The 19,076-nt window shown below is 37.7% G+C and overlaps 2 protein-coding genes across 4 annotated transcripts; both read left to right on the plus strand.

The window, feature by feature from the left end:
• The first annotated feature begins 8,067 nt into the window (after positions 1-8,067).
• LOC113716696 (anaphase-promoting complex subunit 2) lies at positions 8,068-16,637 on the plus strand. 3 transcript variants are annotated; one of them, XM_027241091.2, is made up of 16 exons: positions 8,072-8,497; positions 8,662-8,751; positions 9,072-9,303; positions 9,823-10,118; positions 10,268-10,339; positions 10,700-10,944; positions 11,903-12,319; positions 12,433-12,634; positions 12,762-12,876; positions 13,017-13,093; positions 13,725-13,844; positions 13,963-14,051; positions 14,161-14,242; positions 14,957-15,148; positions 15,529-15,597; positions 15,682-16,637. In XM_027241091.2, exons 1-16 carry the CDS (start codon positions 8,264-8,266, stop codon positions 15,802-15,804), a joined length of 2,655 nt encoding a protein of 884 aa, XP_027096892.1. In that variant the 5' UTR covers positions 8,072-8,263; the 3' UTR covers positions 15,805-16,637. The 3 variants fall into 3 exon arrangements, with proteins under 3 accessions (XP_071926553.1, XP_027096892.1, XP_027096894.1); XM_027241093.2 differs by lacking the exon at positions 8,072-8,497 and having other exon boundaries at positions 8,708-8,847; XM_072070452.1 differs by lacking the exons at positions 14,161-14,242; positions 15,529-15,597; positions 15,682-16,637 and having other exon boundaries at positions 8,068-8,497.
• Positions 16,638-16,783: 146 nt separating this feature from the next.
• LOC140016752 (methyltransferase FGSG_00040-like) lies at positions 16,784-18,664 on the plus strand. The gene has a single exon (XM_072070453.1). It carries the CDS (start codon positions 16,907-16,909, stop codon positions 18,515-18,517), a length of 1,611 nt encoding a protein of 536 aa, XP_071926554.1. The 5' UTR covers positions 16,784-16,906; the 3' UTR covers positions 18,518-18,664.
• The last annotated feature ends 412 nt before the right edge of the window (positions 18,665-19,076 follow it).

Here is a 19,076-nt window from a genome sequence, read left to right on the forward strand (position 1 = left end):
GGCTTAGACAGAAGCTTTTCTGACAATCTTTGGGGGAAATTTTTTTAAAAATTGCAATATACTGCAAAAAGTATGGATCTTTTTGGAGTAATCAGGTCTACTGTGGTCCATACTGGTATTGATTATGATTTTTATCCTTCTAGATAGGTGTGTTAATGTTGATTATTTACTTTTTTTGAGTAATTAGGACTGCTGTGGTCCATACTGGTATTGATTATGATTTTTATTCTTATAGATAAGTGTGTTAATGTTGATTATTTATTTTTTGGAGTAATCAGAACTACTGTGGTCCATACTGGTATTGATTATGATTTTTATCCTTCTAAATAAGTGTGTTAATGTTGATTTTTTGGGTTAGGTGCATAAGAATGGGAGATAATCCGTGGCAGACCATAAACATACATATGCATTATGGTGGATATTTCAAATGGAAATCGAGAATTAGATACACTTGCGAACACGTGAGGGTATTTTGTGGACGGGACCCTGATGAATTATCTGTATTTGCGTTTGAAAAAATGTACCAAACAATTGAGCACGGCGTAGCAAATGTGAATTTCTGGTACTCTATTCCCTTTCATGACCTTGATGTTGGTGTAGTTCCCATCAAGGATGATGTCGACATCGAATTATTGACAACATGTTATGAGGGGCTTCCAGAAATGCACATATATGCTGAGAGGGGGCCTGATCCAATTGAAATTGTGTCCCCAGAAGGAAAATTACTGTACAAGAGAGTGACTGGTGATGGCCTACTTGCACTTCCGTATCATGATGGCTGGCAGGCTGAGATTGGTTCGTCCTCAACTGTTAAAGGCAGGGATGACATTGACCCTTTAGTAATTGGGAGGGAGGACAATAATGACAATGCACACATTAGAGATAGAGCAAAGGAGATCTGTGAAGAAGAGGCACCACAAATACAGTCAGATCCAATTTCAGTGGGACCCCAACACGTGAACAAGTCCAAGAGAACGAAGACAACAAATGATAAAAAAGCTAAGTTGCAAAGAGTAAAGTTAAGTGCAAGGAAGTCAGTCAGGCGATTATTTGAAGACAAAGAAGAAGGTGATACATCATCAGAGCTCCGGCAGTCTCCTACAAGGAAGGCAGCAGAAGAAACAACACAGGCAAAAAGAGATCCAATAGAAGAGCAGACTGATTGTAGCGGAGAACCAACCACACAGGCAGAGAGAGAAGGTGGAGAAGAAAGCGAAGTCATACCAGATTATTCAGATCTTCCTGACTGGCTAAGAGAAACAGTAGAACTGCCTGAAGATGATGACATATTTGCAGGTTTACATGGTCAAGAATCAACACAGGCATCTATAAATGTTGGATCTGCAAATTCGGTTGGTATTGGGTCTGAGCAGCAACAAGAACGTAATCAAGGAAAAGCTACAAAGCAAGCTGATTTAGATGGACATCAACAGCAACAAGAAAATCAGCAACCAAAAGCTACAAAACAACCTGATTTGGGACAACATCAACAGCAAACCCAATCCAAGTACCAACATGAAGTGGGAAGTCAGCCAACATCAAGGAGGGATGATAGATGTCATGCGACTGAGCAGGAAGAGGACTGGAACGAGGCAGTAGAGGATGATGAAAATCTGTTTGACAGAGGAATAGGATCTGATGACGAAAGCATCCCTGTCTACAGTTACTTCAATACGGATGAGGAATTTAGGAAAGAGCATTTTGAACTAAAGGTTGGTCATAAATTTACTAGTTTCTATAAATTTAGAGAGGCTTTGGTGGAATGGGAAATTAGGGAGGGATATGAGCACAACTACATCAGAAATGAAGGCTCTCGAATCACAGCTAAATGCGCAAAGGGGTGTAGTTGGAGAATTCATGCAAGCACAATCCAGAAAACAAAGACATTTATGATCAAGACTCTTAAGGGAGAGCATCATTGTGGCAGAGATTATAGCAATCGACATGCCACTTCAACATATCTGAGTAATAAATTTCAAGCCAAAGTGAGGGATGATCCTGGGTGCAGTATTCCTGGCATAGTGAATGAGACAAGAAGACTGTTTATGGTAGACATTAGTCAGAAAAAAACTGGCAGAACAAAGCAAAAAGCATTAGAGGCACTTAGGGGCAATGACATGGAGCAATACCACAGACTTTGGGATTATGTAGCTACTGTTAAAAATTCAAATCCTGATAGTCATATTTCATTGCTAATTGATAGGCGAAATATTGAGGAAAGGGCTACATTTCAGAGGATATATTATGGTTTAGGTGCTTTGAAAAATGGTTTCCTAGAAGGATGTAGGCCTATCATAGGACTAGATGGCTGCTTTCTCAAGAGTCCCTTTGGAGGTCAACTCCTTACAGCCTTGGGTAGGGATGCCAATGACAATATGTTCCCTATTTCCTTTGCTGTTGTTGAGGTAGAGAATTACGACAGTTGGAGTTGGTTTTTACGGGAATTAATCAGTCAAATTGGAAGAGGAAACAAAGGAGTGGCTTACACTTTCATCTCGGATAGACAAAAGGGTCTTGTCCATGCAATTGAAGAATTGTTTCCTGAATCAGAGCATAGATTCTGTTTGAAACATATGTTCGAGAACTTCAAACAAAGATTCAAGAATCAAGACCTTCGAGACTTTTTTTGGGAAGTTGCTGCAGCAGCAAACATGCCGGAGCATGAAACTGCCCTAGCAAATCTGGAAAGGGCTGACCCACAAGAAGGTGACAAGTTAACAGCTGCGGGGTGGTTCAAACGGTTGCCACCAAGACTATGGTCCAGAGCTCACTTTAGCACAGCTTGTAGGAGTGACACTTGCGTTAACAACATGAGTGAGTCATGGAATAATTACATTCTAAAAGCTAGAGGGGAGCCAATAATAACAATGCTGGAGTGGATTCGGAGGAGATTAATGCAAAGGATGGTAACCAAGCGAGAGGGCATGCTGAAACATGGTGGCACTTTGTGTCCAAACATTTATGAGAAGTTAGAGAAACTTAAGATAAAGACAAGAAATTGTGTTGCGGTTTATGGAGGAAATGGGAATTTGGAAGTTGATGGCTATGGAAGGACAAATGTTGTCAATTTAAAGATGAAAACATGCACCTGTGGTCATTTTCAGCTTAGTGGCATTCCTTGCGTGCATGCGGTTGCCTGCATTCAGAGCAGAAAGTTGAAATTCGAGGAATATGTTGATGTTTGTTACCAAAGGGAAGCATATTTAAGAGCCTACAATTTCACAATTGGTCCTGTTCCTTCGAGACAGTTTTGGGTAGATAGCAAAATGCAATATTTGAACCCACCATTGGTGAAGAAACAACCTGGTAGGCCAAAAAAACAGAGGAAGAAGGGTCCAGAAGAACCTACAAATCAGCAGAAAGCAAGTAGAAAAGGTCTTGCAGTTTACTGTCGGAGGTGTTTGAAATCTGGACATAACATAAGAACTTGCAAATCAGCGATTCACCTTGGGTCTAAACTTTACAAGGTAATGTAACATTTAATAGTCAAAAGTGTGCGAAAGTGTGTTTTGTTGCTACTTATACACTTATTCATTTCAATTTGAACTGTAGGCACCTAAAGTTGGTCCAACAGGTTCAAATGCAACATCTGTAGCTTCTGCAACTCAGGCTAGGGTCTCAAGTACTACTAGTACTACACTTTCACAGGTACTAGAAAGTAATTGTCAATCTTTGGCTGCTGCAATATACTTACATACATATTAACCATGCGAACTTATATACAGGAGCCTAATCGACATGCCGGTGGTACCAACCAAGAGAGCCAGCAAAGTAGATCCTTAAAGAGAAAGCAACCACCTGCAAGGATGTCAAAGCTGCAACATTGTGGCTCCAAAAGACCAACAAAATGAACTGCAGTTGAAGAGGAAGTAATTGGTTGAATGTACTAGTTATGCTAAAACATTTGTTGGTTGAATGTACTGATACCATCATGGTATACATGTATGAATATCTTTCATTGTACTCAGATTTTTGGCTATCTTTTGGTTGGCAGATACAGTCGTGGGTATTGTACTCAGATTTTTTGGCTATAACATTGGTTGACTGTGGCCATTGTGGTATTGTACTTAGATTTTTGGCTATGTTTTGGTTGACTGTGGCATTTGTGACTGTGTTGCTGGTGTAGCTTTTGGCCACATTATGCTAGGATACCATTGTGGTATGGTTATCGTAATATGCCACGTTTTTTTTTTTGTTTATTTATAGCAATCCAGATTACTATCCACATATTTGCTGATTTATCATGTCTTGTGACTATATTGCTGGTGAATCTTTTGGGCACGTTATGGTAGGATACCATTGTGGTATGGTTGTTGTAATGGGTCACGTTACTGCAACATCTTTACTGGAGATGACTAAATCTGACAAGTGTTTATGGATGGCAATATTACTAGTTATATGTTTGCACTTAACAGAGTGTCTTTGTTAGATCAGAGTGTATTTGTTAGAATCAGAATGTAGCTTTTTACATTAATGTACTTGCGTCTTTGAGATGTCTTTGAGGATGGCAACATCTTAAGAGGACTAATATTATTTCTAAGTGTTTATGGATAACAATATTACTTGAGACACTCTAATGACTTGATCTAACAACTTCATTGCATTTAAATCTCAGGGCCTTTACCTTAGGTCATGAATAAAAGTAGTTTTTTTCAATGTCCTCAACAAAAGCAGCTTCATTCGCTCAATTATAATTGAAACATGAAAATCAACTCCAGATTGAAACCAGGATGTGATTTTTGCACTACAATTTGTCCCAACTCCAGATTCTATTACACTACTTTTACATTACAATTTTTGCCCAAAATTCATCTCAAACATATAACAACCAGTGACAAAAGAGACGCAAGTACAGTCAGCATCATCATCATCTTCATCAACCCCATCGTTGCTTCGACATTGTGAATCTTCGATTGTAATTCCATAATGATGTTATAGTTATTACTTTCCATTCCTTGCCCACGCATGATAAATCTTTCTGCTGTAGCAGGTCCAATTGGTGAAACCCTTTCCACGTATGGACTTTGGCAAGATGATTCATTAGTGCCTCCCTCTCTACTAATTGGGTTGCACCATGCCCAAAATGAACAAGCACCAGTTTCACATACATAATACAACATACCTTTTGATGGTTTTTCAGATTCTACGACCTTAATCTTTGCTTTATTGTTGCAAAAACATCGCCGGGTTTGGTACCTTAGGTCCCTCGATCCACCGCCAAAATTTTGGGAGCTTGACATTTTTGGGTTCTCCCTTGAAATGATAGCTGATTTAGCCCCTCCAAAGCTCTTTTTCTCCCATCCAAAGCTGCTAAGCTCTTACGCTTTTGGGTCTTCGTTTTGCATTTCTCTAACAAATGGTTTCATTTGCAGAACTACAACTATGGTGGGTTTCATTTGTAAGAGACATGGAGGGCAAAATTGGAATGAAACGAGTTTCTTCTAGTCACAAGTTACCATTAGCCCGCGTTAATATCACTCGCTAGCTTCCCAGCCGGTTAGCAGGTAAAATCCAAAGAAGTCCAAAGCACAGGGGGGTTAAGTGGGTGTTTCTAAACAATAAGGAAGTTTCATGTCAATTTCCTTAACCACAGGGGGGTTTTATGTATTTTACCCAATTTTATATACCTTTCTACATACAAAGCATGACGAGGCGGCTTGGTATTAAAATCTGGTGTCATTTTTTAAATTTACTGGTGATTGCGCGCATATATATATATATATATATATATATATATATATATATATATGAAAGTTACTATTTTAATTAGACTCTTGACACAGCTAATTGGAGAAAATCATCGAGTTATGAGTTATATGAGTTTTACCTATTACTAAAATAAGCAATGTTGAAGCATTACCTTCTATTATCAAAATTAACTTTTGAAAAAAAAAACTAATCTTGTTTTAACCATGCTCTTATCAAATCATATCATATATATATACTTATGTATCAAAATAACTATATATTTTTTCCCTGTACTCTCAAGCTCCTATATATCCTCAAAGCTTATCTTCCAAATTTAAAGATTAAATTTTGAAAATCAATCCTAATCCTAATCCTTCAAGTTTACACATCAAAATTTGAGAACACAATTTACAAACCAAAATGTACTAGAAGCTGCGACTAGGAGGGGAGAGGAGATCTGGGTTGGATTGGGTTGGGGGGAGGAGGGAGGAGGAAGAAGGGAAGGGAAATGAAAGAAGAAGAAGGAAGAAAGAAGGGAGAGAGAGAGAGAGAGAGAGAGAGAGAGGAGAAGAAAGGGCGTGGTGGCAATGGGTGGTAATGGTGGATCATACTTTTTTTTTTAAAAAAAATTACTCCAACAATATTAAAAATTCGATAAACACCCTAATAAATAACTACAATAGCATTTTTTTTTTGGTGTACACTGTTACATAAAATTAGTCCATACAAAACCAATGCACGCACTTATGAAAAATAAGTCTAAAAAGATCTAATCCATACGAAACCAATACACACACTATTGGGCTTGATAGTGTGCTAATGGCACTTTTTGATAATTATTTTTTATTTGATAGACATATTTATTGTGTTACTTATATGCAAGTCGAATTGTTAAACTTAATCGTGCCTTATCTATGTGAGTAATATTTTATTATTATAAATGTCTATTGCGTCCCATATTCCAAAAAAATATAAAATATTCATTTACAATACTTAAACTCGACCGAGCTTAATTGAACTTGTTTAAACTTGATTGAGTGAGACTCGTTCGATTTGAGTTCGAGTAAGCTAAAATAACTATTGAATTGAGTTTGAGTACAAAGCTAAAGAATTCAGGATCCGTTTGTTTCGGGTGAAAATGTTTTCCGGGAAAATATTTTCCTAATTTTCCGTGTTTGGTTGCACAAAAGTTACTGAAAACATTTTCCTATGTAAAATATTTTCACTCATCTTATGGAGAATAACTTCCCTTCCAAACTTACTGAAGTTGTTTTCCGAAATGCATGCATCCCGCCTGTAGTATGTTACAAACTTACTGAAAACATCTTGTAGTATGTTCTTTTTTTTTTTTTTAGTGTAAACAGGAGGACTCGAACCCAAAACATCTTCCTTACACTCCCTCCCCCGTACCACCCAACCCAACCCTTCCCCTAATATATTCAAAATAAAAAAAAAACCTCATCCTGCTCATCCTATGCTAGTAATTAATTATGTATAATAGATACATTCTTTTCTAAAGAAACTTTCAGCAGTGAGAGTGCAAGATATATGTCACAATAAGCATTGCATGTGATTGATATTTGACACTAAATGGTCAGCAATTTGTTTATTGCTTAAGGAGATATTTTTTATTCATATATACATTTCTCCAAGATTTTTTAAAGTTAAACAATGAGATAAATTTTCTTATTTTGCATGGGAAGAAGTATGTAGTTATAATGTGTAGAAAGTAAAGATAGAGATAAAAGTGAAAATATTTCAAAAGTTAAACAAACACCAGAAAAATGAAGTAAGAAAATATGTTCAATAAACTAACCAAACACCTGAAAATGATGAAAGGAAAATGATTTTCATGGAAAATTACTTCCACGGAAAATATTTTCCCCCAGAAAAACATTTTACTTCCAACCAAACAGACCCTCAGTGAGTTCGAACTCACATATTTTAGCTCGAACCATACTAGTCAAGTTCGATTTGATTCATTTATATCTCTAACTAGAATTAGGCATTTCCATAGAGTGAGTTTAATCCAAACGATAATAAACCATATATTTTTTTGTACGGATCTTTTAAATTCAAAAGAGTTTTTTTTTTTTTTTTGAAGGGAAATTCAAAAGAGTTAGTTCTTGCTCGTATCAGAGAATCATAAGTTTGGATAATATTTAGTACCATATTATATAATCAAGGCCAATTTCAGCCCCAAGTTACATGACACCTGTCCCTCAGCCAAGAGAAATAAAAAAAAAGAAAAAAAAATGCATTTTCCCCACAGGAAGTTAATTTCAATGGAAACGACACCGCACCCGTCTTCCATGGGATTCGTTTCCCATTCTGCTAAAAATAGACAGTCAACTCAGTATAAAACAACCTCAACTTAACCGTTTTGAAAAAAAAAAAATTGGAAGTGGCGGCAAAATTCTGTCACTGATCCTCTAAATTTGTCTGGCTGACTTAGCAATTCTATCTATATGTGTAAATTCAAATCTACGAATCATTAATTTATGCAGCACAATACTTCAAATTAGGGTTTGTGTGGTTCTAATCAGTAAAGCACATTTCTTCATATTTTCGTCAAATGGCGGTGGATGCGTCGTCGGCAGCATGCAATCTAGCGGTTTTAGATTCACTGAACGAGGACTCAATCCATGAAATGGTGGAGAGCTGGAACCGCTTTTGCTTAGCTTCCGAGGGTCTTCTTATTGGTGCCGGCAACTTGTCTTTTGGCTCGGAGTTTGTTTCTCAAGCTCAGATACTTGTCAAGTACGGCCTCGAGTCTCTAGTCCAGCAGCATTTCCTTCGTTCTGTTGAGGTACTTTATTTGTTTTCAATTAGAGGTGAATTGATTGCTTTCGCATTTTCCACCAAAATTAGAAAAATCTGTATTGTATTTTTCAAATGTTGCAAAAAAATAGGTAATTTATTTTCAAATAAGCACTTCTGAAGGTTGAGGCTTTGTTTATTGTTACGGTGCAGGAAATTTTTGAGAAAAATGGGGCGACGAGGTTTTGGAGTCATTTTGAGCCTTACAGCAATGTTGCAGCTCTTGAAATTAATGATGATCCTGTGAGTATGCATGAATGTCTGAGCATTGTTTGATTCGGAGCATGTTGGGTATGAAAAGATATTCCTTTGCTTGAAAATCTAGTGTTCCTTATATAGGTGAGTTTTTCTTGTGTTCTTATGTGAAGAGTTGTGGTTTGTGGTGAACTAGTGCGTAATGATGTTCCTGTGTTAGCATTGTAATTTGTTATTCCAAGATTCAAGAAGCTGTACTACTTTCTTCTTGTATGGTGAAACATATGATGTGTTGGCAGATTGATGCACAGTTTGTTCTATTTTGTACCTAATCAGCTTGAAACTAAACAAGATAATTCCTAAATCAGATACAAAGGGATGAGATTCAGGAAGTGTTATGTAAAGCCCTGGAAGAAATTTCGTCACAAAAACAATACCAGGAGAAGTGCTTATGGATGTTGATTCACGCTTTACATTCTGAGTCAGCAACTAAGTCCGAGTGTCAAATTAAATCAGATGCCCAGAATGTCCCTCTTATCATGAAGTATCAACTGATGGTGTCTTCTGTTCTAATGACAAGTCTACCCAGGCACTTTCCTGGTATGTATTCCTCACTTGATTATTAACTTGTTCACTTGACTCAGACATGTCTCTTTACATGCATGTGTATTGTGCACACAAATCAAGACAAAGTCAGAGAGAGAGAGAGAGGGAGGGAGGGAGAGGAGAGAGCTTTCTTTCAAATGTAAAAGTTGAAGTTCCTATTATGAACTTATAGAGTTAATGTCTTGATTAGATTGCACCGATCCAGTAGATAAACAATTATTCTCATGTGCATAATCCTTGAGAAAAAATGATGAAGCGAGGAAAGCGTCAAAATCATCAATTTCCATCTTAAGTTTCTGGACATACCTGTGCTCCATCTTTAGCTCAGTCTATTTGGTTAACGTGTAAATTGTGGACTTCTTTTCTGCTCTCTCTCTCTCTCTCTCGTGTGTTTGGGTGGTGGCTGTGGATATATGTGTGTCAAGCTCCTAAACATTTCATGAAACCTTGGTGTGTCTGAACATGTTATAAAATCTCTATTTGCTAAGGTCTCTTTTTGTTTTATGCCATTAGAGATACTGCACTGGTACTTCAAGGGAAGATTGGAGGAGTTGAGTACAATTATGGAGGAAGATGATGAGAATGAAAATGAACATAAAGTTCAAGACGACATGGACGTTGATGAGAAAAGGCAACTTGTTTCTCGTAGTGGTGATATGGATGTTGATGGATGCCATCACCAGAGAGGGTTCTCAGAGAAGAACAAGTTAGTAAAGAATATTGGGATGGTAGTTCGCAATCTTAGGAGTCTTGGCTTGACATCTATGGTTGAAGATGCATATGCTTCAGCAATATATTTCCTTTTGAAGGTGACTAGTTGTTACACGGAATATTTCCGCATTGAATACTTTTTGCACTATTATTCCATAATCCATGTCTAACCTTTTAGAATTCTGGTTTTGATGGAAAGTTAGAGGTTCCCCTTCATTCTGTGTGTTTCTATTTCTTTTTTGGACAGGCTAAAGTACAAGATCTTTCTGGTGATGATTATCGGACTTCAGTTTTGGAGTCCATTAAAGGGTGGATACAGGTAACTGCATAAGCTTGTGAACAAGTTCTTATAGTTCATGAGGATTTCTTTAATGGAAAATGTGGCATTTTTAACATATCAAAACCACCTTTTCTTGATTATTTGTGATTTTTCCCATTATCTTGATAAACCAAGATTCTGCCTTTATATTGATTGACTTTCAAACTTGGACACGACTAAAAATATTATGTAACTCTTGAGGCATTAGCAATGAAGACTGATGTGTTTAATTGATACGAGTCAAAACACTGATTTTAGCATGCACAGTTCCAGAATTTTGCCACTTTAGATATAAACGGGAAACGGCCCGTGTTGAACTTGACACCTCTAAGGCTCAAACAAAGTGGTAATATTGTGCAGGCTGTCCCCCTCCAGTTCTTGCATGCACTTCTTGCATACCTTGGTGATTCCACTGATTATGCCAGCCATTCCTCTGGTCTGAAATCACCATTAGCATCACGGCATTCTTCATGCTACTTTGGAAGTGAAGAACCTTCTGAGGGACTTGTTAGATGGCAGTTGCGGCTAGAGTATTTTGCTTATGAAACCTTGCAAGATCTAAGGATAGCCAAGCTGTTTGATATCATTGTGGATTATCCAGACAGGTGACTTTCTTCCCATACCTTTTATATGTTGAGATTTTTAAAAGACAGTCTTGTGAACCACACCTCTTCTGTTTTCTTGCCAATATAAGCCTGGTATGAACCTATTTTTACATTTTCAGGCATCGGTTTGATCTCATCAAACTTATTGCTTCATAGCTTGGATTTGAAAGTTTATCAACTCGGAGTATGAATGGATGTCCTGTTTGTTTCATGTCAGACCTGCCACTCTTTAAATTTTGAAAAGCATTGTTGATGTTTTAGTTGACATTTGAAATTTGATGGAAAAGGCACTGAATTGGCACTGACATCCAGTTCATAACATTAGTAAATTAATTGGATTTTCACCTTCTGGTTCATTTCAAGCTCAAGATTGCTACCGCTTAATTGATCTTGATCAGGTGAGATATTTCTGGCAGAGTGGCCCTTGTTAATTGATCAATATTGTACTTGGGGTTGATCTTTGATAGCAGGTTCAGCAGTTGGGCTCTGTAGTCTCAGCCTTATAGGCATCAACAGAATCTCTGCCTTTTAGGCTTCGAATTGTGTTGAATTGATACAATCTGAAAATGTGGCAAGCATCTTATGCAATAGTAAAAGATACTTGAGTTCTACCTTTGAGATTCGTATCATTTACATGCTTTAGTTATTTTGGTGATTGAAGATGAATTTGTATCAGAAATGTGCACCACTGTTTGTTATAAGACAATAATAGCAAATAAATACATTAACTGTATTCTTTTTAGCTTGCAATGGTTTTCTATTCCACTTTTAATGGTGTACTTGCACTTGCTATTTTTAGCAGTAGAAGCTATCAGAACATAGGAGAGAGGAAGGTTTAAGGATTTAACTAGGAAGTGTAATGGCCTTGGACAAAACTTATCTTTGATTAGTTTATTTGACTTTTATATGGATGAGCTCATGGACTGACTTATGGATACTGTATTGTACAATTTTACAGTGCTCCTGCTATTGAAGACCTCAAGCAGTGTCTCAACTATACTGGGCAACATACAAAGCTAGTTGATTCATTTATTTCTTCACTACGATATCGGTTATTAACAGCTGGTGCCTCCACAAATGATATCTTACACCAATATGTTTCAACTATTAAAGCCCTTCGAACAATAGATCCAGCAGGTGTTTTTCTTGAGGCAGTTAGCGAGCCAATACGGGAATACCTCAAGGGTAGAAAGGACACCATCAAATGTATTGTTACAATGCTCACTGATGGGACTGGTGGAAGTAACAGTGCTTCCGGGAGCAATGGGGATAGCCTGCTTGAAGAACTAAATAGAGATGAAGAAAGCCATGAGAATACATGTACTGATGATGATATCAACATTGATGACAAGCAAGCTTGGATCAATGCTCAGTGGTATATTGCTTTGTTGTGCAGCATGTTTAACAAATTTGTTTATTATTTTTATTATTAAGCTTGTGTTGCATAAAACATCTAAAATTTTCTTCCTTAATGTTTTACCTGCTAAGTTGGGAACCTGATCCAATAGAGGCTGATCCATTAAAGGGAAGCAGAAATAGAAGGAAGGTTGACATACTTGGAATGATTGTTAGCATTATTGGTTCAAAGGATCAGCTGGTAAATGAGTATCGTGTTATGCTGGCAGAAAAGCTTCTCAACAAACATGATTATGAAATTGACTCGGAGATTCGCACTTTGGAACTCTTGAAGGTGTATGATTGAAAATTTGGCACTGTTTAGTTTACATGACTCCTCTGATTGTACCTTCTTGTTAGGCTCATTCTAGTAATGCATTAGTTTCAGGTGTAAATATTCATGTTTCACTTTGTGTGATCAGATTCATTTTGGTGAGAGTAGCATGCAACGGTGTGAAATCATGCTCAATGACCTGATTGATTCCAAAAGGACCAACACGAATATAAAAGCAACTATTAAACAGCAACCTCAAGCAGGTTAAAATTTTTATGGCTTTTGTTTGTTCGTGTAGCTTTGTGGGTATAATTCAACCCTCAATAAGACATCTTTGATATTGAACATTAAATATATCTAAGAGTTCCTCCAGTTACAAGTTGAACTGTCATGACAATTACAGAGCAAGAGGAGCATGAAGAATCTTTGGATGTTCTCAGTGCTACAATCATATCGTCAAATTTCTGGCCACCTATCCAGGTTATGTAACAACTTCATCATTGATATTTCATCTCAATCATCTGCATATAGCTTCTGTCAAATTTTTGCCAATTGTGATTATGGAACTTCCAAGTCTTTCTTCCTTGAATAAAGAATATCACGATTTTCTAGATGCAACCTTCAAGACTAATTCCTGGGAATAAAAGAGTTGTGATTTTTCCCTTTGTCACTCCATGCAAGAGTTGTAATGGTTTGACCATTTTATCTGAATGAAAAGACTACAGCTTCTCAAAGTTCATTCTATTCGATTTTATGCATAGATAGTAATTTGATGTTATATCAATTAACGGCTTATTGGAGATCTAGTTTCTACAAAATTATGTAACACTCTTCAGATGTTGTCACTTATGAAAGGAAGTGTTATCTACTACTTATTTTTACCACCAGTAGGTTAACAAGAAAGTTTTAAGGAGAGTCAAGTCCCATTTGCTATGTTAGATTGAAAATTAGAAGCTGAAAATGAAGACGATACAATGAATCATATGTGTCTGAATAGTAATCTTTTGTGCTATGACCCCAATGGCCATCAGTTTTCTGCATTTGTGGTCCTTTGCTTCATCATGATAATTCTTTCCGGCTCTACGAATTATGACTCTTAAAGATTTTGCAGGATGAAACAGTCAATTTACCTGCACCAGTGGACCAGCTTTTAAGTGATTATGCTAGGTGGTTTAATCAAATTAAGACTCCTCGTAAACTACTCTGGAAGAAAAACCTTGGTACTGTAAAGGTTTGTCGATCCTAGACTAAATGACACTATCATAGTAGTATATAGATGTTTCTTTATATATTTCATTCTCTGCTGTCCTCATCCATTCACTATTTTGTCATTGCCACATTTTTTTTAGTTGGAGTTGCAATTTGGAAACAGAGAAGTGCCATTCACTGTCACTCCTCTACAGGCTTCAATTATCATGCAATTTCAAGATCATACAAGGTTAACTGGGAAAAGTCTTAAACTTTCTTGAATTTCTGTCACTTATTTGTGATCTTGATTATGAATAAAAATTTTGAGATGATTAGCAGAACTGATCTTTTACTTTCAGTTGGAGCTCCAAGGATCTAGCTGCTGCTGTTGGGGTACCTGTTGATGTACTGAACAGGAGAATTAGTTTCTGGATCAGCAAGGTTAGGTTTGCTCAATCTTTTCTTAGTAAGAAGATATTAACCTTTGGTCAAAAATTTGGTCAAGGTGATCCTCTTGTACATGAGGAAAAGATTTTTTAACCTTGTTTGTGTTAGGCATGATAAAGTCTCTTTTTCTGTGTCTGTGTGTGTATTTGATGGAAGTCCTCTCACCTTGTAGAGATTGAAAACTGCCACTTTGTTGTGATCCTTCTTTACATGATCTGGCTCTTCAGTAATTCCTGCTACCTGTTACCCAACGTGTTAATTACACTGAGGAAGATTTTCTGTTTCTGATTAGAGGTAAAGAGGATAAAGGAAAAGAAACGGCAAGTATCTGATCAGTAACTCATGTATGCCAGAAGGAATTTTGAAACAAACCAAGGTTAATAAATATGGGCATTTGGAGAGCTTCTAAACAAGCAGGAGCGGTCCATTAGAATCTCTAGTGTAGCAATAATAGTGAGTGCAAAGCTGCATTTTTGTAGTCTGAAATTATGCAATTAAAACTGAATTTCAGTAATATTGAAACTTTAGCTCTCTCTCTCTCTCTCTCTCTCTGCCTCTACACCTACTGTTTACAAGCACCTTAGTGCATCTAAATAATCTTATAGGTAAATATATCGCTCTTCTGGGGTGAGTCTTCCATATAAGCATTTGCATTTTAACTGTCAAGGTTAAAAGTTGTGATAAGTTCCTCTATTTGGGTACAACTAGGGAGTTCTCACTGAATCAGGGGGCATGGATGCAAGTAGCCATGTCTTTACTCTGGTGGAGGCTGTTTCTGACAATAATAAAGCTGGTCCTAGCAATGGAAGCTTTGAGGAACTTATGGTGGGTGATGATGATGGGGAAAGATCAGTGGCCTCAGTCGAGGATCAGCTGCGAAAAGAAATGACTGTATACGAGGTGTATAACTAGCTATTCTTTTTCTTTTTTTGGGTGGTTTGTATATTTTCTATTTGCAGATTTGTCGCAACTTAGAGCAACACTTTTTCAGATTGCATTTTAATCTTTTTCTTTCTGATTCTTCCAATCTAAATTTGTATTTCAATCATGAAAGTCAATATTGTGCAGCAACTGTTTTGTTTATGAGGAAATATTTGTGTCCACTGCACTTACCCAAAAACTATATTTCCAACTTGTCATCTCTTCCAGTAGCTTTTATGATAAAAAGATCTGCAGTATCCTGCACCAATGGAGTGATGCTTATCTTGTTTCAGATGGTAATATATATAGTATTCTCTAGTCACGTACATTCATATTAACCTTGCTGAATTTGATTGTAGAAATTTATCACGGGTATGCTTACCAATTTTGGCAGCATGGCACTGGACCGGATTCATAATACTCTCAAGGTAATCATGTTCTTTGCCATCTAACAAGGTTTGTGATACAGATATAAGTAGTAAATTGCCTTGCTCATCAAATTACTTTTTCAGATGTTCTGCATAGCTGATCCTCCGTATGACAAATCGCTCCAGCAGCTACAGAGCTTCTTATATGGTCTGGTTGCAGAAGAGAAGTTAGAATTTAGAGATGGAATGTATCTCCTAAAAAAATGATAAATTCGTAGGCTCAGTTGCGCCCATTATCAGAACCCAGAGTTGCACCCCATTCATCAGAACCCAGTGCCAGTGGGTACTGAACTGAACTTCAGCATTCCTTCTGTTGATGGTGCAGCAGAGTAGATAAGAAGAGATGGTCGTACTCGAGCTTTCAAAGGTGGGAGCCATCTAACCGATTTGGGGTCCTTAAAACTCAGTGCAGAGACATATTACAATTGAATGAGAGAATGGAGGGATTCTTCTCGGATTAAGCATATAAGTTTTCGATGCGCAGATTGGGCTGTGTTGCATCAGCTATATTGCATTATTGGAAATGCCAAAATTTGAGCCTAACCTTCCTTACGGCTACCAAATGCAAGCGTGTTCAAATATCAGTGCCGTTGGCTGCAACCCTCGCTTCACTTTGTATCTGGAGTTATGATCGAGGATCAAGGCTGGGAAACTCCTCCAATCTCCTATCTCATTTTTTTCGATTCCCTAACATACTAAATGACACTGGATCCAGATTTATACGACAGAATTGTGATGTCTGTAACTTGTCCGAAATCGTTAAAGATTTGTGGGGCAGCTGATTGGTGCTGGTTCAATGGGCAGCAGTGATGAAAGCTTTATAATTGTGCATGAGCATTTCCTTCCGGGGGCAAGGAAAGCTTCCTCTGCTGCTATGAACGTAACATTTTCATTATCGTCCATATATGAAATTCCCTAAATACCTTCAATTTTCTGCACTTACTAAAAAGTTATGAATGGGCATAGTGTAATATGGTGTAACGATGCTAAAGAAATTAATCGGCGATTTGCCCTCATTTCAAGTGGAAGTGACTTCGGAATGTTGTTTTATTGGACTTAAATTGCTTTCCTTTACTAGTACTACAACAGTTCCCTGTTTTTAATATTAGCTTAACAAATCCAGATCCCACCGAAATAGCCGTTACAGTTTCAGTGGGAATCAAACTTGGAAAGGTCAAAGTGAAACATCGGGGCAGCATGACCGTTACAATTCCTTAAATTCAAATCCCAAGTTCTTCATCTCCTCATCTTCACTACACGACACCCGGAGAAAGAGATAGAATCAAGAGTGAAACAACCGAGGATCAAGATGATAGAGGTAGAATACGAATCACCAGAAATCGATGAAGAGGAAGCCAAGATGCAGCAATTGAGATCCAAAGCCACAGAGCTACTCCTAAGAGAAGAATGGAAGGAGTCCATACATGCCTACTCTAACCTCATTTCACTCTGCCAAAACCATCTGTTAAAACTTCATCAAGAAAAGCTGCAAAAATCCCTGTGTTTAGCCTACTCAAATCGAGCCGAAGCCCGGTTTCGCCTGAGAGAATACGCAGCAGCTCTAAACGATTGTGAGGAAGCTCTGAAAATTGAAAGTGCCCATTTCAAGACTCTTCTTTGCAAAGGCAAGATTCTGTTCAATCTCAATAGATATGGGGTTGCGTTGGATTGCTTCAGAGCAGCAAATCTTGATCCTCAGGCAAGTTCCAGTTCTGAAACTCTTAATGATTACTTAGATAGATGCAAGAAACTAGAGTTTTTTTCAAGAACTGGATCTTTTGATCTTTCTGATTGGATTCTCAATGGATTTCGCGGAAAAATGCCAGAACTGGCCGAGTACATTGGTGGCGTTGAGATCAAGAAGTCTGAGATTAGTGGGCGTGGCTTATTTGCTACAAAGAATATTGATAGTGGCACATTGCTGCTGGTGACCAAAGCAATTGCTACTGAGAGAGGCATTTTTTCCCCTGGAGATTCGGGTGAAAATGCACAAATGCTTATGTGGAAGAATTTCATTCATAAGGTGATTGAATCAGCTAGAAGATGCAGCATAACCAAAAACTTGATTCGCTTGCTATCTACAGGTGAAAATGAAAATGATAGTGTGGTTCCTGAGATAGATTTGTTTAGACCTGAAGCAGAGGACAGTTGCATTTCCAATCATGACCTTGATGTGGAGCAGTTGTCAAGCATATTGGATGTTAACTCCTTTGTGGAAGGTGCAATTTCTGGGAAAGTTTTGGGTGAAAATAGTCGTTATTATGGGGTTGGGCTCTGGTTATTAGCTTCCTTCATCAATCACTCATGTGAGCCCAATGTGAGGCGTTTGCACATTGGTGATCACCTATTAATTCATGCTTCTAGGGATATCAAGGCAGGTGAGGAGCTCACGTTTGCCTATTTTGATGTGTTCCAGCCATTAAGGAACCGAAAAGATATGGTGGAAATTTGGGGGTTTAGTTGTAGCTGCAGGAGGTGCAAATTCGAGGAAGGTTTGTGTCATAAAGAAGAAATGGGAGAGGTTGCAATGGTTCTTGGGAAAGGACTAGATATGGGAGCTTTTGTTTACAAATTGGAAGAAGGTATGAAGAGATGGTTGGTGAGGGGGAAAGGAAAGGGCTACCTGAGAGCATCATTTTGGGAAGCCTATGCAGAAGCTTTTGGATCAGAGAGATCAGTGAGGAGATGGGGAAGAAGGATTCCACCAATTGAGACTCTGGTGGATAGCGTTGTAGATGCAGTTGGAAGTGATGAAAGAGTAGTGAAATTATTGATGAAAGGATTGAAGAGAAGTGGTAAAGTTGGTGGTGGAGTGATGGAAATGGAGAGAGCAATGAAGTTAGGAAGAGGGATTTATGGGAAAGTTATGAAAAGACAAGCATTGAGGACTCTGCTTCAGCCTGGCACTCACGATTCATGAACAATGCTGAAGCCAAAAGTTTTTCTTTACAGCCTAAACTCGTTCAACTCTCTCTTGAGCACTTCCTGTTATCTCTTGAGTGTAATTTTTCTTAAAACAATGAAACTGATGAAAACAAATGTTGAGATTGTCACTTTCATGAGCTTATTATCATCTAACCGCTTGTTTATTCGATCTGGTTCGGGGAGATCATATCTAGATAGCACTTGGTATGTGATTCTTCACTATTTCAAAATGGCCAATGGATTTGTTTTCTTTCTCTTTGCCCCATTTTCTGGGCTGAGGTGAGCAGGCGGCTGTCAAATGATAATCAAGAAACACGAGAGAGTCTAGAGCTCAGGTGATGATGGATATCAATCAAGCTTTGAGAACTTTAGATAGGAAAAGCAGAAAAAGGCCACTAACGGGACGATCTTGTTCCTCTGCTTTATAGTGGATTTAAGTCTGGTGCTGAACAAGATTTTGAGGTTGGCTACCATGTCAATTGGCAAAATCAGTGCTTTGCAATTAGATATCTTTAAAAAAATGCAGACAATTAATCACAATGATCATCAGGTCA

Source organism: Coffea arabica, chromosome 11c (assembly GCF_036785885.1).
Source record: "Coffea arabica cultivar ET-39 chromosome 11c, Coffea Arabica ET-39 HiFi, whole genome shotgun sequence".
Lineage (NCBI taxonomy): Eukaryota > Viridiplantae > Streptophyta > Magnoliopsida > Gentianales > Rubiaceae > Coffea > Coffea arabica.